The sequence below is a fragment of the Liolophura sinensis genome, chromosome 7 (assembly GCF_032854445.1).
Source record: "Liolophura sinensis isolate JHLJ2023 chromosome 7, CUHK_Ljap_v2, whole genome shotgun sequence".
NCBI lineage: Eukaryota > Metazoa > Mollusca > Polyplacophora > Chitonida > Chitonidae > Liolophura > Liolophura sinensis.
In genome coordinates this window covers 30,199,126-30,226,733 of record NC_088301.1, presented here as the reverse complement: position 1 = coordinate 30,226,733, position 27,608 = coordinate 30,199,126, and the positions used below count along the sequence as shown (strand labels likewise).

Sequence of the window (27,608 nt, the reverse complement as noted above, 5' to 3'; positions counted from 1 at the left end):
GCAACAACCTTTACCTTTCATCCAGTTCACATAGTTGCTCCCTAACAGGTCATCTTCCTCAACAGGTCGTTGTGGTCAAAAATTCCTAACTCCCACTGATAAACACTCACTTGAGTGGTCTGTTGGTGGTCACCTGTTCCACTACCCTGAGGTTTGCGTTTCCTTTGTTCAACCACTGGTACTCCATTATCGAGCTGTTTGTGACTGTTGTGCACTGTATGTGCAATGGCATTTTTCCAAAGTGTCTACAAGGTAAGAAGTGTGGGAATTAGAGACAATAAATGTCTGTACGATGACAACCTGCACACACATAAATGCTTGCCATTCTACATATTATTTGGAACACAAGGTAAGGTGTCGTGATGATTCTTGTATGTTTTACATGAGGGAGTAAAGACCTTATTCTTTATATCTTGAACCTCAGGGCAAGGTATGATGATCAACTATCGACACAATAAACCTGCAGTCACCAAGCTGTTTTTAAAGACATTGAATTTTGTAACAAAGCATATAACTGAAATGGGAATCTATCGTTTTCCACCTGATGTTGCCTGTTTTTTTGGGTTTTTTTTTTTGAGTTCTATGCCACACTATGGTTCTACAAAAAGCTGGGCATACAGGGTGAAAACAACTCCAAACAGAAGGTACATAATCTTGATTAAACAGTAGAGTTAATAATAAACTGGGTGTGATTTCCTGTTGCATGAAAAAATTATAGTCTAGTTTAGAATTTCTCACTTATTTTAGCATCTGTAGCAGGGAGGACTTGGCCAAGGTATGGACATGCCAGAATAATAGCCCTTGCCATGTCCTTATATTGGTTACTCATAGGATTGCTAGAATATCAAAAGAGGATTGCCAATAATGAAGACTCAGAATTGAATATGTTACTTAAATCAAACAGATTGCGAGACATACACAAAAATATGGTAATATGGGAAGAAAAAAAACTATCACAGTTTCCTTCACTTAAAGAAATATGTCACTTTTATGTATGTTAGTTCAAATATGCTCTGTTGAATAATGCACCAGAAAAACCATTGTTTCCCACTCCCAAGGAATTAGGCTGGACTGCCTTATATGTAGCGTGTTATTTAGCCTTAACACTGTTATTTTTACGAACTAAAGCCTCTCTAATAATGATCAAAGTAGCACATTACATAATTATGAAGGTATAGCCTTAAATGTCATGATATGTACGTACATTCAGTGACCACGAAGATGTGATAACACTTGAAACTAACAGACTTGAAAGCCAATTATAGATAGAAAAACGACATGCTCTAGTTAGCATTTAATATTAAACTATTATAAAAAATGAAATGAAACCCAGCAAAGGGAAGTTAAAGAAAGTAGATATTAACCTTACAATGTATAGTGTGTCATCTCCTCGTAAATAGCTGGGGTGAGTTAACACAGCAGAACTCCTGTGATCGGCTTTTCCTGCTGTAACGCCTCTCTAAGAGATTGCGGATATCTGGCTGAGGGTAGAGTAAACTGTGCTGGCCATTGTTGCACTGATGCAGTGAAATTTATGATCTGACTGAAAAGAGAATACACTGTTCATAAGTACTCAGCGTACATGAGAATTGTATAGACATTATCTTTTTATTTACTTATTTATTTGACTGTTGTTTTATGCCATATAGGTTTTTTTTTCACGTATACAATGACTGTCAGTGAATATTGTTCATGTAAGACCCTGAACCAGAATGCCCAGGGAAAACCACTGACCTTTGGATGCAAACTTACAAACTTTATTATATGTGACACACAGGCTACCTTGCACACTATAATGATGGAAGACAAGTTATTTTCAACGAGCTTCAGTTAAATACACAAACGGCCACACAATCACCACTGACAGCTTATTGTTGAGGCCCTATAAATAGCGAAAATGTGGGAATCTACAAATTTCTAGTTCCATGTCGGGTTTGAAATTGAATTCACTGATAACACATATATTACATGTACTTGCAGAGCTCATTCCCCATGGATTATCTAGGTTAATAAATACCTTGGCATGCAGGATATAGGATATTTGTATACAAATAATCCAACCAGTTCTGTAAATACCCAATTGGTGATGTGAAAGCAGCGCATCTGTTGATTCAAGGCAAAACCTGTCTGTTTCAGAGGCACTAGTATGGAGATGAGAACGAAACTCCTCAGTGTACAATGACATCAACAAAAAGTGAACAGGTCCAACTATCACAAAACGGCTTTCTATCTTAACAAACTGATAGTAATCGTGATCAAAAGAAGTGATTACAGCGCAACCAGATTCATATAATAAACCGTCAACCTTCACTGATTTCGAAAAGGAGAAAGCAAGCAAAATGTCGCTGAAAATCAAAATTTTCGGCTTGTTGACTGATATTCCCCACATCACTTCCTGCTGTATGATTAATGTCAAGTGATGCACTCAGACCCTCCCTAAACTCACCAGTCTGCAAATCAGAAAAAGATGGTAATACTTGTACGTCAGTGTTTCTGTGGTCTTGTAGATATGTTTTCAGAATGCTGGATGCTTCCTCAGTGAGACTGGTATGATCTGATGATAGAGTAAGACTTTCGCCAGCTTTCGTTTGGTAAATACATCCAGTTTATCATCAGAATTAACCATACGCTGCAGTTGTCAGAAACAGAGCGGAAAAACCCATCGATAACTTATCAGTATACTTTTACACAAACGTAACCATGAACCCAGTCGAAAAGTCGTCAGCTTGTTGTTGTTGTTAATCGAAACGAAAATGTATAAGAGTTCGCTGAAATTTAATGATCGGTTGAGATTTTTACATTAATTAAATTGAGATGGAAGCATTAGATCAGTGGACTATTCAGAATAAAAAAACACGACTGCTTGGGAAGCAGATTGCGTCTGATTAACCCTTTACCTTCACCACAAAATGCAGAACCAATCCCTCTTTGTGAGTAGAAATTCTGATTATCTACCCTGAATTTATGAACAGCCAGACACTTTGATATATGACTGATAATATAAAGATTTATGTTGATCAATCAGTGAATTGATTAGTGAATCCATACAATCAAACTACTAAACTGATAAATCAACCAGCATTGTACTCAAAATCACACAACTAACTCACCTATTCTGAAAATTCACGCTAAACTGCTGTTCAACTGGTATATAGGTCTACATGCAGTACTACCCGTATTCAAAATGACAAACCAACAATAGGCAGAATATATTTTCCACGCCAATGGAACTAAAAACAAATACCGTGTTCATACTTTTACATGCTGATAGCAAGAGAGTAAGAATGTAGTCAGCGCTAACGGTACATATACGATCTGCTTTTATTAATTAGATTGGTACCAGCACAGAAACAAAATTACAATACCGGCGCCAAAGCTGAATCCATTCATTGAATGAATGAATGATTGGTGTTTATAACGCCACATTAGCAGTATTTAAACCATATCGTGGCGAAATCCACTGAGACTATCATATAATGATAATTAAATATTTCACATGGTAACCAAAGTAAAGAGTTTGTCCCCATTGGTTTGCCTTCGAGTTCCCCACAGCCAGACGTTCGTATCTATCCGGACGAAAAATGCAAGTTATTTCCTTTTCCGTGAGTTAAGTTGACCACTGCAGTTAAATTATGTTAGTCACACAAGGTGAATAATTATATGTTAGTCGAAATGATGAACTCCTGAATTCACCCTTAGTCAACACAACGTATCACATTTTGGCATATAATCTTAAATTCGTCAGTATGACACAACGTGACGAGGTTATCTTAGTCACTACAGAGTGACTAATCTTACTTTAATCGCACTGACCAACGAAAGTTTTTCTGTGAAATGTTTGTGAGTAACGCTAATTTGGGCTTTGTGGCGACTGTAAATATTTACAACAGGATCGACTCGATTGTAACTTTGTAAATTTCGACTATCATATCTTAGAATCCCTTCATGTAAGAGGGTGCCGATTGTACTATGGGGCTACGATCGTGATCTGAGTGATTTGAAATCAACTTAGGCATATATTGACCCCTCTCTGAAAAGTGGCCCAGGTTAAATCCGGTATTTAAACAAGCTTTTCCTCTTTTCTACAGGTCTCTTAATCTCAGGTAGACTGTAATAAAATAATAATAATAAAGTACAAAAAAACCCCCAAAAACAAAACAAAACAAAACAAAACAGAAAACAAATAAATAAAGTCGTCGCATACGCATAAGTGTTGAATCGTTTTGATATTTCTTTTCTTAGTAGGCTTGAATAAAAACAGGCACCGGTAACATGCATGGGACTAAAGCGCCCAATTTTAGTAAATTCTGTCACATCGTTCTCATCAGTTCTTTATCTACCTCTTGGATTACATAGCATTGAATCTAAATCTAGGTCTGAAATATATATAAAAAAAGAAAGCAAAAAGAAAAAATGACTTTGAATAAGGAAGCATTATCACGTCTGAAACCACCCATAATTTCCTGGTTGAGTCACGTGACTAGACTTTACCCGGACCTTGATAATTTACAAACGAAGTGACATTATCTTGCGCTGTTCGACGCTGACAGCTCAGAAATCAGAACCCACAGCCAGCTACGAATCCCTAGAAATATGATTTCAGAACGATTCATCTGTGTTGTGATCGCAGCTTTGTGGTGGCTAGGAGCGGGTAAGTTTGACATGTTGATTGTTCTGGCATGTTGGTTGTTCTGGCATGTTGACTGTTCATGTGCTAAAACTGTACGTGTGTAAATACTGGGGCTGTGTTGTGCCGTACTGTACTCAGTAATAAGTAAAGGTTCAAGCCTAATGACGACTTAATTGGCTGTTTTTTTCGAATACCCTCCACATAGCAAAATCTAAATTTAGGCCTGAAATATATATATAAAAAAGAAAACAAAAAGCAATGAAAAACTAATGGCTGTTGGCTGTTCTGACATGTTGGCTGTTCTGCCATGTTGATTGTTCTGGCATATTGATTCTTCATGTGCTAAAGTGTATGTATGTAAATACTGGGGCTGTGTTCTGCCGTACTGTACATAGTATCTAGTGAAATGTCCAAGTCTGGTGACGGCTTAACTGGCTGTTTATTCGAATGCGCTCCGCCATTTCACGTATATAATATAATTTATATATAAAAAATGTTAGGAGTGGTATCTCAAAAAGCACTGCATTAACTGAGCTTAGGGTTTGCACACCTGTAGAGCACAGTAACACGAGGGGGATATTCCATCGGCATATTTAACACCGTAAATTCTTAACTTAGTGTATTGTTCCTTAGAAAGAAAGTTAAAATGTTAGGGGGTGGTATCTCCCTAACAGGATGTATTGAAGTTTTGCATTCATGCGTTGCTACCAAATCTATTTATTTATTTATTTATTTGATTGGTGTTTTCCGCCGTACTCAAGAATATTTCACTTATACGACGGCGGCCAGCATTATGGTGGGTGGAAACCGGGCAGAGCCCGGGGGAAACCCACGACCATCCGCAGGTTGCTGGAGGACCTTCCCACTTACGGCTGGAGAGGAGGCCAGCATGGGCTGGACTTGAACTCACAGCGACCGCATTGGTGAGAGGCTCCTGGGTCATTACGCTGCGCTAGCGCGCTAACCGACTGAGCCACGGAGGCCCCCTACCAAATCTAAGTTATATTCTGTAAAATGAAAGATAGCCCCTAATTTATTTTTCTCCTATAGATCAATCATGTTAAGTGTTATCTTTTCACTGTATAGCCTACACCCCATGAACCCCATTACCTTTTTAAGTTTTGCATTACCTCGTTGGTGCAAAAATATTAATGTTTTTTTTCTTCTGAATTTTACATGATTTGTCACAAAAATGTGCAGATCTGTTGGCCGACGTAGCTCTATCTCTGTAGCTGTTTTACGCAAAAACCTAGTCCTATAAATATATCTGTGCTTTATATTTCTGACTAGACAGTCATATTTTGCATGTTACACATAAAAAAATGTCTATAACTCTCAACAACTACAGCACATGCCGAGGACATGGTCCAAAAAAGCAAACATTTGTTACTGAGGATCGATCCCATTCAGCCTTTTCTTCCATCATGGCAGACAACCACTGTTTTAAGCCGATGTTTCTTCCATCATGGCAGACAACCACTGTTTTAAGCCCATGTTTCTTCCATCATGACAGACAACCACTGTTTTAAGCCGATGTTTCTTTCGTCATGACAGACAACCACTGTTTTAGGCCGATATTTTTTCCGTCATGACAGACAACCACTGTTTTAAGCCCATGTTTCTTCCATCATGGCAGACAACCACTGTTTTAAGCCCATGTTTCTTCCATCATGGCAGACAACCACTGTTTTAAGCCCATGTTTCTTCCATCATGACAGACAACCACTGTTTTAAGCCGATGTTTCTTCCGTCATGACAGACAACCACTGTTTTAAGCCCATGTTTCTTCCATCATGACAGACAACCACTGTTTTAAGCCCATGTTTCTTCCATCATGGCAGACAACCACTGTTTTAAGCCCATGTTTCTTCCATCATGACAGACAACCACTGTTTTAAGCCGATGTTTCTTTCGTCATGACAGACAACCACTGTTTTAACCCGATATTTCTTCCGTCATGACAGACAACCACTTTTTTAAGCCGATGTTTCTTCCATCATGGCAGACAACCACTGTTTTAAGCCGATGTTTCTTCCATCATGGCAGACAACCACTGTTTTAAGCCCATGTTTCTTCCATCATGACAGACAACCACTGTTTTAAGCCGATGTTTCTTCCGTCATGACAGACAACCACTGTTTTAAGCCCATGTTTCTTCCATCATGACAAACAACCATTGTTTTAAGCCCATGTTTCTTCCATCATGGCAGACAACCACTGTTTTAAGCCGATGTTTCTTCCATCATGACAGAAAACCACAGTTTCAAGCCGATATTTCTACCATCATGGCAGACAACCACTGTTTTAAGCCGATATTTTTTTGAAAAAGCCAAATGTGCGACTAGCTCCTGATCGGGCACCATTTTGGTTGTTTAAGGTAAATATAATTGTCCATATACATTCCCACTTTCATGACCCGACAATTCCCTGTAACTGAGCATCAGTTTAATGAAGTCAGTGACTGCTGACAGATAAGGTGCTTCGGATAATTTTTGGGAAGTATATAGGATTAATACAACCACGCTCTGTCTCTCATCATGGTCTACCTCATGACTATATCTTTTAATACAAGGCCAGTCTTATACTGAAACAGCCGGGTCCTGCATGGTATATATTCTTATATTCTTATTATCTGAACTATTTCCAGGTAATTATACAGAATAGAACATTACCATAAATTGATGAAACAAAGTACATTTCTGGAATTATTTCTCTCGCATAAACAAAAAAAATAAAAAAGGGGGGCAACTCTAAATATACAAGTCTAAATTATTCCCGTAAATATCAGTACTTGTATAAAGTCACATTCTCACCGGGTACAAAAACGTCGTCCCGACATTACAAGACATAAACTCTAGAGCATCATGCAATAAAGAGAATCTCTGTTACAATGTCTAATTTCTGTTACTTTACATGGTCCACATATACCTCCCAGCGGGTACCTCATCACTAGGTGTGACAGCCAAAGTGGCATAGTACTGGCATGATGTGGATAAGAAGGCAACTGTCTGTACACTTGGTGAACTGCTAAAGGAACATATGACGGGTGGCCCATGTCAGAATAAGTGAAATGAAGAGGTGGTCTTCTTTCGCGCAATGGTCTCTTCCCTGGCTTTGGCTTCAGCTGGGGTTCAGGCACAGGCATCGGACTAGCTCATTCTGTTCGAGGAACAAACACTTTTGCATTTAGTCTAGAGTTCACCAGGTTTCTGCTCTAGGTGACGCGGAGGAATGGACATGTACCATTCATCGTCACTATTTTCGTCTGACGAATCAGATGGCTTAGGGGGAGTGGGTGGGGCTCGGTGCCTGGTATGTTTGGGGATTTCCTTGACTGGGGAAAGTGGTTCCAAACAGTCGCATTGTAGCAGCATATTCCTGTGCAAGGTTCAAAACCTGCCTCCACTACTTTCACGCTTAACCACATACACCGGTCCATCAGTTTCCTTGTGTTCTTTCACCATATGTATAATATCCTCCCATTGTTGCCTGAGTTTGCCCGGCCTTCACTTTCGGACAGGTTCAGTATGAGGACGCGGTTTGAGTATGGATGTCCCTGCTCTCTTGTTATATCCTGCCTTGGATCTAACCGATGCTTGATTTCCTCTGTTCTGCACTAATCGCTGCACCTTTTTCATGCGTTCCTGCCACTGATTGGCATACTCAGTATGACCAACCACACGACTGATACTGTCCAGTCCGAAAGCTAAATCCACTGGCAAACGGGGTGATCGTCCAAAGAGCAGAAAGAAAGGCGGGAATCCCGTAACATCATGTTTTGTGCAATTATAGGCATGGATCACTTTGTTTAAGTGTCACTTCCAGTCCCTTCTTTCATTAACGCCGAAAGTCTGCACCATCCCTAATAGCATCTGCCGGAATTGCATATTCATACCCTCCACTGCACTTCTCTAAGTGAACAAAATCAACTGAGATCAGCTCAAATGGAGCATAGCTGACTATGGGCTACATGACCGCTTTCGGTAAAGCGTTTGGGGCTTTACTTTTGATGCAGCTACACCTTTTGCTTATGTAGTGATGAATATCGCGCTTCATGCTTGGCCAGTAAAATCTCTGTCTGACTAGATCTTCTCCTCTCTCAACGCCCAAACTTCTTCATGAAGCTCTTTGAAAATTTTGTCATAGTAGCATTGGGGGGAGCACATGTTGGTTACGAACATTCCCATCTGGTAGCACCGTATGCCGCTTTAGCCATCTGTGTGCAGAACGTACGGTTTAGAGTAATCCGGGCAAGCAATGACTCCTGATGTTGCTAAAGTATCCAGTAAACTGTTCAAAGCCTTTTGATTTTGACTAGTCCATGTTACCGTGTGTTGTGATGGTCTCTGGCCACTGTTTCTTTGCCCGATCCTTTTCGGAGAAGTGTTCTTCTTAGGGATCTTGAGAAGATCATACAAATTTTAGCCTTCTTGTAGAAGTCGACAATGTATCGTCTGAAGTAGTCTAAGAGCCCAAATAGTTTCCGCACACCGCCGACTGTTTCTGGTGTCTTTTCACTCAGAGCAAGAACAGCCTCTTTGTCCTTAGGGTCAATTCTGTACCCGGAACAGATCACGTTTGCTTGGCTTTAATTTCACAACAGCACCGATGAGTTTATCTAAAACACATTCCACATCCTAAAGATGTTCTTCAAAGGACTTGCTGTAGGCCAAGGCATCATCCATGTAAAGAACACACATCTCATCCCTAATGTCTACCAAAAATCATCCATGTAACGTTGAAAGACAGCGGGCGCGTTTGTTAAGCAGAACGGAATTCTCCGCCACTGATAAAGCCCCCAAGGCGAGATGAAAGCTGTTAATGGTTTACTTGATTCTGCCACAAATCCCACAAAGCCCCAGAGAATATGCTTTCCCTTGATTAAGAACATCTTGGATTCGAGGAAGTGATTGTTTCTGGCGAAGTGTTTTGCGGTTTAGCTCACGGTGATCAATGCACAGTCAGAGACTGCCATCTTTTTTTTCTTACCCAAACCACTGGGGAAGAGTAGTTGGATGTTGACTTCGTCATCCACCCTTTTTGTATTAGGTCCGACAAGTACTCTTTGACTTCCTTGTACAAAGGTCATGGAATCGAAATATAGTTTTTCTGGTGTATTATCAGTCAATTTAATGTGCATTGTTATCTTAGGCGCACAACCATTGTCTGAGTCATCTCTTGAGAATGCCGCACATTTCTGCCTCAACATTTGTCTGATGGCAGACTGCTGTGTTGAAGTCAATACCTTCTCGCCGAGACTTACGGGAGGGCCCCATAAACTCTGCCTCAACATTTGTCTGATGGCAGACTGTTGTGTTGAAGTCAATACCTTCTCGCCGAGACTTACGGGAGGGCCCCATAAACTCTGCCTCAACATTTGTCTGATGGCAGACTGTTGTGTTGAAGTCAATACCTTCTCGCCGAGACTTACGGGAGGGTCCCATAAACTCTGCTGATACATTTGTCTGATGGCAGACTGCTGTGTTGAAGTCAATACCTTCTCGCCGAGACTTACGGGAGGGCCTCATAAACTCTGCTGATACATTTGCAACTTTGACGGTACGGCCCGGTTGATTATTTTCACCTAGATCAGATTGTCGTCTCCGTAGTGGGAAAACAGCATTAACGGGCTGCAAATTACCAAGGACCGTTCTTCCCGGTAGTTCGACGTCATGCTGACTGTTGTTTGTTACCACAACTTCAACTCAATGGCTTGAACACGACGGTAATTCCACTAATGTCTCCGGCACATTTTCTCCCTCTGGCCGTGCTGCTTCTAGGTCAGGTTCAAAAGCGGCTAACTTCCCCTCCACATCCCTGTCATACCGTAACCAGCAACGTACTTTCACACAGGATTTCTTAGGAACTTTTAGTCTTCTCCACCCCGTAATGATATCACCAAAATCCTGGTTGTCCGCATCATGGAAAAATGATTCTAGAGCGTTCACTTTCCTATTTGGGAGGTCAGGAAACGCTAACTGTGGATTTCTGGTAGGTAGAATGCCAATCTCTTAACGTGTTCTTGAATGATGTTATAACCGATGAGTGGCCTCTTCATTTGTTTATCGTCCACCACCAGAAATGGCACCATCATTACCAGTTCGTCCAGCCCTGGCAAGGAAAACTGTAAACTGGGTTGAGTGTCACAGTCGAGCATCTATTAGCATCTCTTTATCGTGGTCAGTGTAACATACGATGGAATGATGATCACAAAGACACGTCTACAGGTGGGAGTACTCTAACATCTAACATACAGAAGAAGAAGCACACCCCTGAACGGGGCTGTTCAATTTATCAAACCTACCCAATAAACTATTAACACATTTATGGTAATGTATACTCATTGGAGAACAATGTTGGGGTGCGTAACAACACTTTCTATTATCTTGTCACAGTTAACCTTGATATCTCTTGACAACTCTTGGCAACAATAACAAATGATGTTTTTCGATATTTTACGGTAATACAGCTTTCGACGATTACTGTGTAACTCAGGCGTACACAAGTCAGCATTAGATATCGTTATGAATAAAACTTCTCTGACATAACTGCTATTGTCATTTCTTAACTGACTTAGAACCTTCTATAGCGTACTACTTGAAAACACAGGTTATCAGAAATACACATACTGAGCATTATTGCATTAACATAGGCCTAACGCAAATGAGCATACAAAGTATCTAACATTACTAACTGAACAATTCTAACACTGCAATCAACTGGACACTTCGTACAATATCCTGTTAGTCCTTGCGTTAATATTTATAATTTCTCTAAAATGTGTGGACCGGCGTTCCCTCACTAATGATGAACTACGCCTAGAACCTGTGACAAAACGTTATTGTTTATATATGTGGAGTTAATTTAAGCCTAGTTATAAAAACTAATGCAACAAAATTATCTCTCCGACATTGGTGTTTACTCCAAAGAAACCTATTACCAGTTACATTTCCTTCCTTTTCATACAACTATATACTTCACATCTGTCTATCCTAGAACAGCAGAAGGCTGAGCGCATCCGCTCTGCTCTCGATCCTACGTACAACGAAGGCTGTTCACGTTATCGTTATTTATGAAAATCTACTTATCTCACAAATCGATCAGCGTAACTCTTACGTGTTTACCTACGCATGGGTTTAGCCAGTGTAGATATATTTGTGTTAAATTTTCACCAAACCTCAGTCTCTTGCTGAGGTCAGAGTGTTTACCTTTCCCTCAGTAGGGTCCATCCCTTTACTCGATATCCTATGATCCATGAATTCCAGTTGTGGTAGTCCAAATAGATATTTGTCCTTATTCAATGTTATACCCATTTCACAGATTGAATCCACTGCTTTCTTCAAGCGACGATCACGTTCCTGCCTATGTTTACCGTGAATCATTAAACTGTCAGAACTTTTGGCTGTCACTTCAGTATTTTTGGAGCAAACGCATAGCCATTAGTGACAAATTGAAATGGGGTGCCTACTTTGAGATATTAAAATTTCAGCAATCCATGCCGATATTCACGATATTGTTTTCTACAACAATTGCATATAAGTTATAAATAAAAAACATAAGTAAACGACGATACAGTATTTCAGTTTTACTGGAAATAGATGTTAGACAAGAATGGGACATTGTGATGGAAGGGTATGCGGTGTTCGATAAGAAATGGATATCCGCCATGGTCAAAATAAATAACAGGTAGCAAGGCATAACAAATTTCGTATTAAATAGTATTACCCTACCAGACAGGTTTTGCTTTTCCAATGAACATTTTTATGGACGGGTGCAAATTTCAAAGAAAATGCCAATCGGGAGTTCAGACACACCTCGTCACAAGATTAACTGCAAGAACAAAGACGAATGCCTACTTACTGTTTTGACGTCTGATGTCCATGAGTAACAAGTTGTTTTGGGTCACGCATGTCAGTTCACGAGGAATCGAAAGAATTTGCAAGCTTCAACTCCTCGAAACGGAAAATTTGTACACTTTTAGCCCTTGCTGCCGAGTAAGTGGAAATACATGACCATCACGTTTATATCTATGGATTTCAGAATAACAAGGTAGTTTTTAGTGTTGAAAAAAAAACCGTGGGTCAAGCAAAAACGTGAAGGAACAGAACACCACCGCTAACAAGACTCTTTAAGATCGACAGAGTGACTTAACTGTGTACATGTATCACGCAACAGTAGACTGCATGCATGCTAGAAATACATCGCTTTTTGTTTATGTCTCAGTACGTAGTCATTTATGGTTGTTACAACGTGCCTTCACCCTGTTTCCACACAAAGAATTAATACCATTCTCAGATGTTTGGGACCTACATTTCGGTAAACCGGAGCATTACAGTGCCCTGAGAGAGAACAAGTATGGCCTAGGCTATATGTCTGTGATCAGATGGGAGCTTCAGACAGGATGTCCTAAGACCACGTGACTCAGGGTCAGACTGGTTTAGTAATTACCGTGTGTGTTATAGTTTCAGGTCAGTGTCCCCAGAACAAGTATGGACCAGACTGTAGGTATGACTGTCACTGTGGTCAGGTGTGAGCTGTGAGCGTCAGACAGGGTGTCCTAAGACAATGTGACTCAAGGTCAGACGGGTTTAGTAATTACCGTCTGTGTTTTAGTTTCAGGTCAGTGCCCTCAGAACAAGTATGGACCAGATTGTAAATATGACTGTCACTGTGGTCCGGGTGTGGACTGTAATCCTCTGACAGGCTGTAGTGGGAACTGTGCTGACGGATGGGATGGGTCGACTTGCCAGAGGCGTGAGTATATTTTTTTCAGTCTTTCAGGTGCATATTTAGATGTCAGAACTTATCTGCACAACTCATGAACTCATGAGTTCTTTTAAGATGAAAGCTTCGTATTTTCATAATTATGATTCATTTGGAATTCTTTTTAATTCTTCTTGTATAGCTTTCTGTAGTAAAATGACAACAGATACAACTCTCCTTGTTTGGCACAAAACACGATCCTCCCGTTCAGTACTGTGAATCCATGCCTTCCTGAGTGCCAATTATTATAAAGTCATCTGCAGACATGAAACAACTAACTGCAGGGTTCCTCAGGGATATGTTTTACAACCTAATAAGGAGCACCGATCAGTATACATTTTAATCTACCAAATTTAATGTCTTTGTCAAATATCTTCAAACCTTGTTAGAAAACTCTCACAATTTCATAGCTGCTTATGTATCAATTGAAATTGAAGATACAATTGATAATGATAACTTGCCGTAATTGTTGAGTTAACACGTTATTTAATACTGAGAGAAAACAATATAAATTAAATTGCTTCGTGCGTTGATATTTTTTGTTGAGTATATATCCTGTAATCGAAGCGAAACATCACCTGAATTATTGTGGGCATACACGAACATCAGCCAAACCCCTGTGTGCTGAGCATGATGAAAGATACATCTCTGATAGAAGACACTGTGTCATATAGAACCCAGTACATTGGCTCTATAGATCGACCATACCAGCCTTTACAACAGCTAAAAACGAAGAGAGATGGGTATATTATGAATCAGGTGTTTTACTTCCTTCTGTGGTTTGCATCAGCCTCCTTGTCTACATTTAACTCTGTGTCCTCTTGTAGGCGCTGTTTTGTTTACAAGCACTTGACTCTTTCAGCAGGCAGATGTGATTCAGTACATGTATAACTGTAATTTTAAGTGACTCCAGTCCAAAGTATGAAAGCTCAGAATATTAAAACTTCTACCAGGTCAACTTTTTACACATCAGACTCCTATAATTTTGATTTATTTATGGTTTTCTTTGTGTGCATTATGTGCTACTTGTGGTTTGTTAATTGCATTGCTAGATTGTGTATTCAGTAAAGCTGCAGTGTGCATTTAGCATTCTGGTCATAAGCCACACTGTAACAGCACAGTCAGACACAGAAATTCTGCTGATAACTATTGTCCATACTGCTCATCTACACACACAATAATGATAAACAGGTGTAGCTAATTAGAATAAATCATCAATGTGGACACAAATCCTGTTTTATTTGATAGCTAGTATGTACAATTTTCAACTTCATCATTAACTATTTTACAAATAAAACAATGATGTTCCTTTACAATCGGTTTTTGTTATTACTTAATTTTAATCCCTTCAATTTAAGAACCAGGTTGTATGAAATTTAGACAGTATCTATATCTTCAAATAAGTATGTGTTTGAGGGTTTGAATGTAGGCTTACATGTACATGTATGTGTATTGACTAGGGTAACTGCATAAGGATTTTCAGCAAACATGTATAGTGTATGGACTGCCAAGATAGACAGTCAGCTGTTGGTGTTAGTCTAACATCATTTACATTATTATTTCAGAGAATGTAGCTTTGCGAAGGGCTGCTAGTCACAGTCCAGACACGTATTGTCAAGGGGGTCCTGACACGTGTCACAATGCCAGCTTGGCTGTAGATGGTAAACGAGGGTATGACTTCTTCACAACTCCATGTACTCAAGCAGGTCGTACATCTAACCTTAACACCCTGGCTGAGTGGAATGTCACCTTGGATCGGACCTACAATATCTACAGATTCGCCATCGATGTCAGGCATGGTGGTTGTTGTAAGTATGAAAACACACATTAGGCATATCCACGTACTACATGCATGTTTCCGAGTCAGACAGAATACATTTTGTTGTAGAAGTTGACCTGTTTTCTTCTTTATATACATGTGACTGAAGGTTGTATTGTATCAAGAAGATGACATTGAGTTGGCAAATAAAATTATTACAAATGCTATTTCACAGAAGTTGTGGGAATTTTATAAACTCGTAACATATATAGATGTGTACAAAGACTCCTGCATGCTCTGCTTACTTTTACTAGGTGATGGTCGTATCAATCAGTTTGTGCTCAGCGTAGGTGAAACATCGTCTGGTTCAGCAAACTACCGAGAATGTTACAGAGACCAAACACAAGGAGGCCCAGATAGCTCTGGTCCTGGTCCAACAATCAAAGGGAATTGTGGGAATTACACTCCTCTGAGAGGAAACGTCGTCCAGATTAAACAGACACGAAAGTATCCATTGAACCTTTGTGAAGTGCTGATATACGGTAAACTTTATTTTTGGTCGGGGCTCTTTCTGTTAAAGCACTCTCACTCGTATGAATCCGAAAGTGTGTTGCCATGCAACCAGGGTCACCTCCCACGGGCTACATGTACGTGTATATCCTCGGTTAACAGGGGCAACTTTGATACTTTGACGTTATGTCCAAGGTTGTTTCCCAGCTTCTGTTTCGCACGCATTAGCCTTCCTTCTTTCTTCCCAGTGGAAAGATCGTGGATATTGCATTCTAATTAACATAGTTTAACATAGATATTTACGTCAGACATCCAGTGAGAAATAACACCATCAAGATGGAAGTAAATGTTTGGACTGTGGGATTGGATTGCATCTTGAAGAACTGTCACAGATAGTGATGATAGGGTTTCAGCAACAAATGACGCAATTAGATACATGTATTTGTGAGACAGGGTTCCAGCAACAAATGACGCAATTACATACATGTATTTGTGAGACAGGGTTCCAACAACAAATGACGCAATTAGATACATGTATTTGTGAGACAGGGTTCCAACAACAAATGACGCAATTAGATACATGTATTTGTGAGATACGTTTTCATTTTATTAGGATTTACCTGGCTGAAAGGGCATTAGTGCTTAATGGATGACTTACTATGCACAACTACAGTGGAGGGCTTTAATTGTACCTTTACATGCTATAATAGGAATGTTGTTCATTGAAATGCCATATATTATATTACAATGTGGTGGAGCGTCCGCTTCGGGACCGGTAGATCCAGGATCAATCCTTGATCGAGTCACACCTAAGACTTTAAAAGAGGAAGTTGTAACTTCCTCGCTTGGCGTTCAGCATGAAGGGGATAGTGCAACGACTGGTTGACCCGTATCAGTATAATGGCTTGGGCGGGGCGGCTTACTTGCCTTCGGTAAGTCGTCTCAGTAAAGCAGCACTAAATAAAAGAGCGGTGGAAATCCGTCCTGCAACAAGGAGGCACATCACGCGTACATGCACCCTAAGGATTCTTTCGTCGTCATATGACTGAAAAATTGTTGAGTACGACGTTAAACCCCAAGCACTCACTCACTCACTCAAGCATATTACAATGTGAGTCAAAGTTCGAAGTTTTTTATGGGTAATGTTTACTAACATGGCTTTTAGGATTTTTTCAAGACTTAGACAGTAAAAAATCATCCATAATGGTTGGCAACCTCAATAGTTCCAGATAAATTTGTCTTCGTCCATTCACTTAAGCTTTTATGTGACTTCAATAATCTGAAGAAATATTTATGATCAGCTGTGTGTCTTGTTTTTGGCAGTTCTCTGGGCAATCAAAGCTGCCAAACCATGTGAAATACATAAATCTTTTTTGTTTTCTGGCATAACTTTTAAATACCTATCATATACTAAAATTACAGATTTCTAGCCAAAGTGGTATAGATTCTGCGTAAAGAGAATTACAATAATAACCATAAGAAAAACAAGAGGAATTCCCGTAAAGCCGCGTGAACCCTTAATTTTCAGTACAGAGTAGTGTACCATGAACTCCAAATTAGGTGACTTCCACGACAGACCAGTCAAATGCATCAGCCCAATGCTCTCTCGAAAGACACCTTGTTTTCTGATACGGGTGAAAAGTCGTGCAATCCGTGTTAGTCAATGAATTCTCCATAAGAAAAAAATACGATGGAAAATTTGAAACCAGAACAAAGGTTAATTTTCATATGTATCTTGCGAAACCTTTAGTTCGGTTAAGCTAATGGTGTTTGCATACCCTACGAGTTCTACAAATGGGTTACACCAAAACAACACATGGACAAATTTTATCTTACACTGGACACTCCCAGTACAGTAAACACCATTTGTAAGCCATTGAGTGATTGACAATTCCAGTTGCCTTATTTGTAAGGAAAATGTTGTAATAATTCAATAGCTTTCGAATTAAATTACATATGACTGATTAATAATGACATGAGAAAACGTTTTTACTAAAGGAGTTCAGGTAGTATGGTCTATTTCCTATAGAGAGTCGCCAATATTCAGCTGCCTGTAAGATAAGTCATACTCGTTCCTAAAATTTCTGGTAGAGCTTGTGTTGTTTCATGTCACGGACGGAAGGCAATTTTAGTACCGAGTATGAATGATTTTACGGACAGCTGAATATAGGCGATGTTCTAAAGGAAGTAGGCTATGCAGGATTGTAGTCAAGAAATCAGCTGTGAACTTTTTGAGATTGGGTAAGATGTTTGGGGACCAGAAGTCCACGCATATGCCTTTAATAACATTAGTACATACTAGTAAAAACTATCCGTAGACCAATCTGAAGCTTTCAGCTACAGACGACTGAGGGTGCTGACATTTGTAATGGATTTGCTATATCGTTGTGACGTTTATCCTTGATGGCATGTTACAATAAAATATTTACTTTAGTTCCAAAACCCCGGTGTGATCAAATTTACAAGCTAATTTTTTAAGTCACCCCGATTTCCGCCACTTCCAGTGTTTCGTCATTGTTACCAAAACAGTTTTACACAAAGGTACGGTAAATGATCAGTAGTTACTACAGTCATAATATCAGCGGGTATACCTCAGCAGACTTTCACCTGAGTTACTGTCATTGGTACTGATCTGAGATGACAGGGGAGAGTGATTAGCCCCCTGTTTGTTTCATTACCCTGTATGGCACTTAGCAGCTCTGGTTGCTAATCCTCGCCAGATGGAATCAAGTCATTGACAGTGAGGTGTGCAGGTCTTTCGACTAGTAGGGCTACATGTACTTCTCTAAATGCACCCATGAATGAAACCGAAGAAAGTATCAAGACGGGCAACGTCTGTTACAAACCTTTCAATCCCAAACACTGTCTGAAACCATGACCACGCCAAGCAAGGAATGTACATGCACAAGTACATCGCAGACAAACCCATGAAGCCGGTTAGACCTAAGCGGAAGGCACTTCACACCATTATTTAGTGAACGGTTTTCTGCTGAGAGTCCTGTTCTCTTATGATAGAAGAGTTCCTTTTCCCGCGTTGGGGTATCGGGAACCTCCGTTAAACACAGAAAACATACTCCACGTAAGGTTTCCGAAAAATGCCACTATTTACTTTTACCCCTTTTTGCTAGCACTATGCGCATGTCCGGCTTATCGGGAGACAGGATTTGTTTGAGTTGTAATCACATTAGGAGTTATCGCAACTCTGTCATTGGCTTTATAAACAAAATGGGTTATGATTTATTGTATACAGTTTTGTCCAGATGCGATTTACTTATTGCCAGCGACAACTATGATTACTGTTTTGCCTTTTGCCAGCAAAAGTCACATGATCGATGGGTAGACACGTGAAAATTTCGAGTCTTGTGATTGTAAGTGGCTTTTGTCTTCATGTAGATAAAACCAGTCTGTATGATTAAAATTTCACCTGAGGGAACTCGATTAAATATGAAGTAAGTTAAGTATTAATGTTTATGAAACATGGGCGGAAGTTGACAGTCTTGACAAGTATACAAGTATGGATTCTCGGTGTGCTAAATTCTGATACAGCTTTGTATACGGAGAGCACTGCAGTTTAAAAACGGATATTTGACCTGACACTCCACATGTGTAAAGGAACTGGGTAGTCAGGCTTAATCTCCTCAGGGTTTTCTCCCCAATTCCCATTTATACCCAAACAACCATAATAAAATAACCTGTTGTGAAGGGCAGTAACATTATTATGATTAAAACTGAGGACAACATGAACTGTTGGTGGTAGGAGCATAGACTGACTGCTCAGTGAAGCGTGGGGTTGTTTATTACCTTCTGGAACTGTTAGTATAATCCCCTGACCATCCCTGATCCTCTCCCGCGGCGCCCACTCAGTGAGAACCACAATCAACGCAATGAATCCTGGGATGCACTTTTCGAATCCCAGGGCGAAACTTCAGGTCATTTACCGTGTTCACACACCCGGTTCAGGCATAGCTCTATGTTGAAATCTTCTCCTTAGTTTTGGATTGTTTTGGTTTTAAACATCCTCTGTAGCCAGCCAGAAACCACTACTACCACCATAGTCGTCAAATTGTCCTTTTGTCGTACACCGACGACACTTCCAACAATTTGTTAGAAGCTCATGCACTCATTGATCCACATGAGAGACACAGCCAATGGGATAGCGCTTATCATAAACGTCATTCATTGGAAGTTAGCAATGTACTTTTATCTATTTTTCCTTCACTTTCACCGGCATGCCGAAAGATCTATTAAAGTAAGACGAATTAACTCCCACTTTGTTTACTCACAAAGTACGCCCAAACCAGAGTTTGTATCTTGTAAGGGTATCGCAATCGGGGAGTAAATATGAGAAACAACTGGCTTCTTCAACTCTCAGATCAGCGATAGACCTTACACAAGATCAAGCAAAGAAACACGAAGACGCTTGAATAAGTTCAACACATATATTTGAACAAAACAGACAAATAATACAACTGACAATAATATATAAAAAACAATAGAAATGATTACAAAAGTATACAGTCTCTTACTGATGACAGCGTCGAAATCCGGATGAAGTATTCCGGCTTCCAAAGGCGAGTCAGACCACGGAAATATAGAATCCACATTTAAGAGGAATTCCCCAATCGAAGGATGACAGTCTGATAAGTGACAAGCTTTAGTGGGCACAGCACGCTGACGATGGTTGATCCACAACTGCCTGTGAAGGTGTAACTTCTCACGTGGGACGGGTTGACAGCAACCTCGGTGATGTCGAGCAGGCGATGTAAGCCTATGTTTCACTCCTTGGATATATACACAGTCACATTCAGGGTAAACTGGGATGAAATGTACGTAATCGCACAAAGAGACAATGGGTGATACAATCTCCAAAAGAATATCTCAAATAATTAGCAAATGGCGAAACACAAGCTCACAAAGTGCTACGCACTGGAAAAGAGGTATAAATGACGAATGTTGAATGGCGTGAAAGGTGATATCTCCAAACTCAGAAAAATCCATCAGAGTCGATGACAGTGAATATAACTGCTCTCAAGTGGACTTGAGTAAATGACTGCGAGCTTCAAAGCTCCGTCGCTCATATTTATAGACTAACGCAAAGAAAATTCTGGATGGTTTTTACATATTTCCAGAAAGTATACTCTATATACAGTGACACCAAACTCTTAAACAGCGAAGCCTTGAGACAGAATTACAGTGAAGACTATGACGTACACAGAGAGGGAAATGTAGGTCAGAGCTCAAGAAAAAATGACAAAATAAAATACAATATTTAAAGACGGAATTCGTAACAATTTGTATATTTAATGCCTATTTTGTCCTCCCTGCTGTATATCACCCTATCCCCAGGCCAGCGATTATTTCGACCCGATTCAAATTCAACTGCTGTCAATTTTCACACCAAATAAAGTTTTAACTGCCCACGCAATTGATGGAGATATGATACAACTTGCCACTTCTTTTTTACTTCAGTCTTTCTTTTTTGTGCTATTTTGCGCGAATGAGAAACTGTTTGATTTTTTGAATTTGCGTAACCTCTGCGGGAACTGAAGGAACGATCGTTTGCGCCAATTTTTGAGGGCTGCAGATGTAGTCCCCTTTATTGACATGAACTTTATAACAACAGCATGCTATGACTTCGGCTGATATCCATTGGTCATTTTGGATATATGCCTTCGTGGAGAACCCTCTGACACTTGACAACAAGAATTCTAATGTAGAAATTACGCCTTTTATCTGTCAGGAGTTCTCTTACCAGTGTGGTATACATGTAATATCGATCATCAATTGCTTGTACGCGCTCTCAGTGGACTCTGTGGCCTTTCCGTTAGCATTATTCCGTGCACAATGACCCCTCTCAGCCTCTCATCAACATGACCAAAGCCATTGCTCTGAGTTCTTCTCCATTTCGATCATGCTGGTATTCTCTCCGGTCTTAGGTTAAAAGGTCTTGTAGGAACCTGCAGATGGTCGTGAGTTTTCCTTGGGCTCCATCTTCCCGGTATTCTCCAACCATAATGCTGACCGCTGTCACATAAGTCAAATATTTTTTAATACGGCATAAAACACCAGTTAAATCAATCAACAAATTGTAGTGCTTTGAGATGCCTGACAGGAGCCAGATAGAGTAAATGGTTTCTAATTGTTCCCTCATCATGCAGCTGTATTGTCAGTCAGTCCTTTCTCTCTGATATTTACGCTTTTGAATAAGTAAACCAATACATATAATACATTGTGACCTATCTTGGTACATCTGCTTTGATCATAGTCATATGAATAGTTGTGAGCTGATCATAGTCATATGAATAGTTGGGAGCTGATCATAGTCATATGGATAGTTGGGAGCTGATCATCGTATGGCTTATTGAATGTGGACTGTTGTTTACAGTTTGCAGTGAAAAATGGTATGGAGAAGAATGTAATTATGAATGTGAAACCTCTTCAAGCTGCTCACATTGTGATAGCAGTCAGCTGAGATGTGAAGGTGAGTGTTTCGTGAAGTACAGTGCTAAAACTAAAAACTTGCCCGTCTGCTCTGGGAAAACCAAAGCACATGCACATTTATGCAAGCAAAATATCTCTTAAGGTCGTCGCTACAAAGAGGCAAAGACAAAGACGTTTTCATCATTAAACAATTTACAACAAAGTCATTTTACTTCTATTCTTCACTGTGATTTCTCTATCGATGACCGAGATGCCATATATTATTTTTTTCAATGGTTCCAAGGCTTCGATGCAAGTTTAGCCCCAGAGTAATGTTTTATGTTTGGGTCAAATAGTATCACAGATTTCGTTACATCTTCAGGAAACTTTAAAAAATGGACCTACATGATAGATATGAATTGAATATGTAAAGTTCTTAATGATGATATATGAATTAGGGTTTATGTGAAGCAGTGACAATGACAGGTTTCTGTTTCTGTCAATTAATGTCTTAGTTTTCACTTCATCCTCGTGAAGGAGTTCTAATTTTGAATTTTTACTGGAATTTTTTTCTACCACATTATCAGATCCTATAATAAAGTTTAATGTTTGAGTAAACTAGTTTTATAGTTTTCACTTCTACTTCACCTCCCATTTTAAGCTTAAATATGGCCTTGCAGACCTTTTAGATCTGAAATAATATATGAATTTGTGTAGAAGTACCAAGTTTTGTTCTTCTGTACTTTTCTAGTTTGCGTCCGATGTCAAGTCAACTTAATCTGTGGCTGTTTAATCTGAAGCACTGATTGTCGAGCTGCTGCGTTTCTCATAACCCTAGTTTTTTGTATGTAATTGCTGAATGATCCATTAATCCATTAATCCATTAATCTCTTTTTTGTTTATTCAGAATGTAGGAACGGCAAGTGGGGTGAGCACTGTTTTCAGAAATGTTTTTGCCTGGGTGGAGCTCAGTGTGCCAAGACCAATGGCAGGTGCCCTGATAACAAATGTGCGGCTGGATATAAAGGACTCGCCTGTAATATAAGTAAGTCAAAGGGAAATACATAAACATATGCCATATCTAAGCAGTATTAATACTAAACATTAACAGTTAAAATAATGTTCATATTAAATATTCTAAACCTTCTTTAGAATATTATAATGCAAAAACTATATTACCCGAAAGGTGTATATCAATTATGTGGTTACTGTATGGAGATTAGACGTGGTCCCAAATACCCGCCATGCAAAAATATTTTCAAATACCCTTTTCGCCTGCCAGAAAAAAAGCTCAAATTAAACTGCACTTTTTGGAAATGACATTTCACTCTCTTCCATCATTTTTAGTTTTTGTCGTACCCTGAGCGTCAGCGTGTGATAACAGGGAAAGCAGTGTTGAACAAAATGTTAGAGGTGGTATTTTACAAAGTACTGCAGGTAATGAGATCAGGGTTTGCACACATGTTGAGCACATAAACATGAGAGGGATATTCCATCGTTGATGGCAAACACATGTACTGTATGGCTGTATCCCAGGGTAACATCCTGCAGGGATGATGATCAAATTCTAATAGATTATCTGCTTATCTCAATAAAATCTTTTAAAGGGGCTACTTGAAGGATGTTTGCTATCAGCCACAAACGGTTACTTTGTGGACAATATTTCTTTAACCTAAGCATACTTGTGGGATGTTCACTGTCTGTCATATGATTACTGTTTTTTGAGCTGAGTATACTTCTAGGATTTTCACAATCAGTCATATAATTACTGTGTGAAGATCAGTCTTTTAACCAAAACATACTTCTGGGATGTTCTCTATTAAGATTTCTGTGTGGAGATCAGCTTTATAACCAAAGCATACTTCTGGGATGTTCTATATTAATCATATGATTACTGTATGGAGATCAGTCTTTTAACCTAAGCTCACTTCTGGGATGTTCACTTTCGGTCAGATGATTATTATGTGGAGATCAGTCTATAAACCAAAACATACTTCTGGGATGTTCTCTATCAGCCATATGATTACTATGTGGAGATCAGTCTTTTAACCTAAGCTCACTTCTGAGATGTTCACTATCAGTCATATGATTACTGTGTGGAGATCATTCTTTTAACCAAACAAGCTTCAGGGATGTTCTCTATCAATCATATGATTACTGTGTGGAGATCAGTCTTTTAACCAAAACATACTTCTGGGATGTTCTCTATCAATCATATGATTACTGTGTGGAGGTCAGTCTTTTAACCAAACATGCTTCTGTGATGTTCTCTGTCAGTCATATGATTACTGTGTGGAGATCAGTCTTTTAACCAAAACATACTTCTGGGATGTTCTCTATCAATCATATGGTTACTGTGTGGAGATCAGTCTTTTAACCAAAACATATTTCTGGGATGTTCTCTATCAATCATATGATTACTGTGTGGAGATCAGTCTTTTAACCTAAGCTCACTTCTGGGATGTTCACTATCAGTCACATGATTACTATGTGGAGATTAGTCTTTTAACCAAAACATATTTCTGGGATGTTCTCTATCAATCATATGATTACTGTGTGGAGATCAGTCTTTTAACCTAAGCTCACTTCTGGGATGTTCACTATCAGTCACATGATTACTGTGTGGAGATCAGTCTTTTAACCAAAACGTACTTCTGGGATGTTCTCTATCGATCATATGATTACTGTGTGGAGATCAGTCTTTTAATCAAACATGTTTCTGGGATGTTCTCTGTCAATCATATGATTACTGTGTGGATATCAGTCTTTTAACCAAAACATACCTCTGGGATGTTCTCTGTCAGTCATATGATTACTGTGTGGAGATCAGTCTTTTAACCAAAACATACTTTTGAGATGTTCTTTATCAATCATATGATTACTGTGTGGAGATCAGTCTTTTAATCAAACATGTTTCTGGGATGTTCTCTGTCAATCATATGATTACTGTGTGGATATCAGTCTTTTAACCAAATATACTTCTGGGATGTTCTCTATCAGTCATATGATTCCTGTGTGGAGATCAGTTTTTTAACCAAAACATGCTTCTGGGATGTTCTCTGTCAGTCAGATGATTCCTGTGTGGAGATCAGTCTTTTAACCAAAACATACTTCTGGGATGTTCTCTATCAATCATATGATTACTGTGTGGAGATCAGTCTTTTAACCAAACATGCTTCTGGGATGTTCTCTGTCAGTCATATGACTACTGTGTGGAGATCAGTCCTTTAACCAAAACATACTTCTGGGATGTTCTCTATTAATCATATGATTACTGTGTGGAGATCAGTCTTTTAACCAAAACATACTTCTGGGATGTTCTCTATCAATCATATGATTACTGTGTGGAGATCAGTCTTTTAACCTAAGCTCACTTCTGGGATGTTCACTATCAGTCACATGATTACTGTGTGGAGATCAGTCTTTTAACCTAAGCTCACTTCTGGGATGTTCTCTTTTGGTCAGATGATTACTATGTGGAGATTAGTCTTTTAACCAAAACATACTTCTGAGATGTTCTCTATCAGTCATATGATTACTATGTGGAGATCAGTCTTTTAACCTAAGCTCACTTCTGGGATGTTCACTATCAGTCATATAATTACTGTGTGGATATCAGTCTTTTAATCAAACATGCTTCTGGGATGTTCTCTGTCAGTCATATGATTACTATGTGAAGATCAGCCTTTTAACCAAAACATACTTCTTAGATGTTCTCTGTCAATCATATGATTACTGTGTGGAGATCAGCCTTTTAACCAAAACATACTTCTGGGATTTTCACTATCAGTCATATGATTATTGTGTGGAGATCAGTCTTTAAACCAAAACATACTTCTAGGATGTTCTCTATCAATCATATGATTACTGTGTGGAGATCAGTCTTTTAAGCAAAACATACTTCTGGGATGTTTACTATCAATCGATGCGCTCGTTTAACCTTGAGACATATTGTAAGGTACACTTTGTTCATGGTACATTCACAATCCATAAGCCTGACAGAACGAAACAAAACTGTCATGTCCTCAACCCAACTGCTGGCACAGACTTCTTCTGAATCAAGGGACCAGTTAGCTTTGCGGATTCAAGCATATGGCATCCTTCAAAATATCACTGGCCAGAGGTACCTTATTCTGTAAATGATGTACGGCAGCTCGACACAGCTTGCTAGCCTTCTTTTTCATAGGTTTTCAACTTTCTAATACGTTTTTGTCAAAAGCAACATTCCTACATTTAGTTGATAGCTAGACAATGGAGAATACACAAACAAGAATGTAATTGACAAGGTGTGATAGAATATGGCGTATAAACAACAAACTGTGCACCTGGCAAGGACTGATGGACAATGGATATAAATAGCACAGAACAAAGAAAGCAAAGAGACACAGACTTATTCACAAACAGCAATGATTCCTGTCAACATGGAGTGTTGCACAAAAGAAAAATAAACAAAAGAATACTTTGGACATTGGGTGATAGACAGCAAAGAATAAACAGCAAAGAATATAACTAGGATTATGTAATAGCTTAACAATGGAGAATACATAGACAAAAATGTAATAAAAGGTGGCGATAAAACCATTATCACGAAGTGAAAAACATAAAGGAGAATAACAAAGAATTTAAATGAGCATTGGATAATATCGGTAGACAAGGCATAATAAACAACAAAGAATGCAATGAGCATGAGATGACAGACAATAGTGAATATATAGCAAAGAGCACTGGAAATGGGATAATAGACAATGGACGATAAGCAACAAAGTGCAATTAATGGAAATGGGATAATAGACAATGGAGGATAAACAACAAAGTGTAATTAATGGCAATGGGATGATAGACAATGACGAACAGACAGTAAAGTGCAAGGGAAATGGGATGATAGATAGTGGGGAACAGACAACAAAATAATGGAAATGCGATGATAGACAATGGAGAATACACATCAAAATAGAAAAATATAACTAATGTGGTGTGATGGGAAGGCACAGGAGAATACAGAGGCAAAAATGTAACTGACAGGATCTGACACACTTTGTCAACTTCAAGCTCAAAAATATATATCTCCTCACTTTCTCCTGGTACCATACCATGCCACCACATTGATCAGTGCTGTATATCCCGCATTGCCTGTCACCTCATGCCCATTGCATTCTTTGTTGTTTATTCTCCATTGTCTACCATGCCATGTACATTGCATTCTTTGTTGTTTATTCTCCATTGTCTACCCTCCCGTGTATATTGCATTCTTTGTTGTTTATTCTCCATTGTCTACTACCCCATGTCCATTGCATTCTTTGTTGTTTATTCTCTATTGTCTATTATGCAATGTCCATTTAATGTTTTGTTATTCTCCGTTTTGTTTTTCACTTCGTGGTGGTGTTTGTATCACCCCCTGTCAATTACAATCTTGGCTGTGTATATTGTCTAGCTGTGCACATTTTTCTAGAACACATCTAAAAATCAACCCGGCATGACCACCATGTTTTTAGCTGTGCTTGCTGGAATTGAAGCCATAGTATTGAG

General features: G+C 39.2%; 1 protein-coding gene across 1 annotated transcript in view; it reads left to right on the top strand.

Moving 5' to 3' along the window:
• Nucleotides 1–14,132: 14,132 nt before the first annotated feature.
• Nucleotides 14,133–27,608, top strand: part of LOC135470833 (multiple epidermal growth factor-like domains protein 10) — a 77,066-nt gene continuing 63,590 nt past the window's right edge. Inside the window, exons 1-5 of the mRNA XM_064749878.1 lie at nt 14,133–14,136; nt 14,959–15,201; nt 15,467–15,694; nt 22,048–22,143; nt 22,990–23,127. Of these exons, the coding sequence (XP_064605948.1) occupies nt 14,133–14,136; nt 14,959–15,201; nt 15,467–15,694; nt 22,048–22,143; nt 22,990–23,127 (709 nt within the window). The remainder of the gene's footprint in view (nt 14,137–14,958; nt 15,202–15,466; nt 15,695–22,047; nt 22,144–22,989; nt 23,128–27,608) is intronic.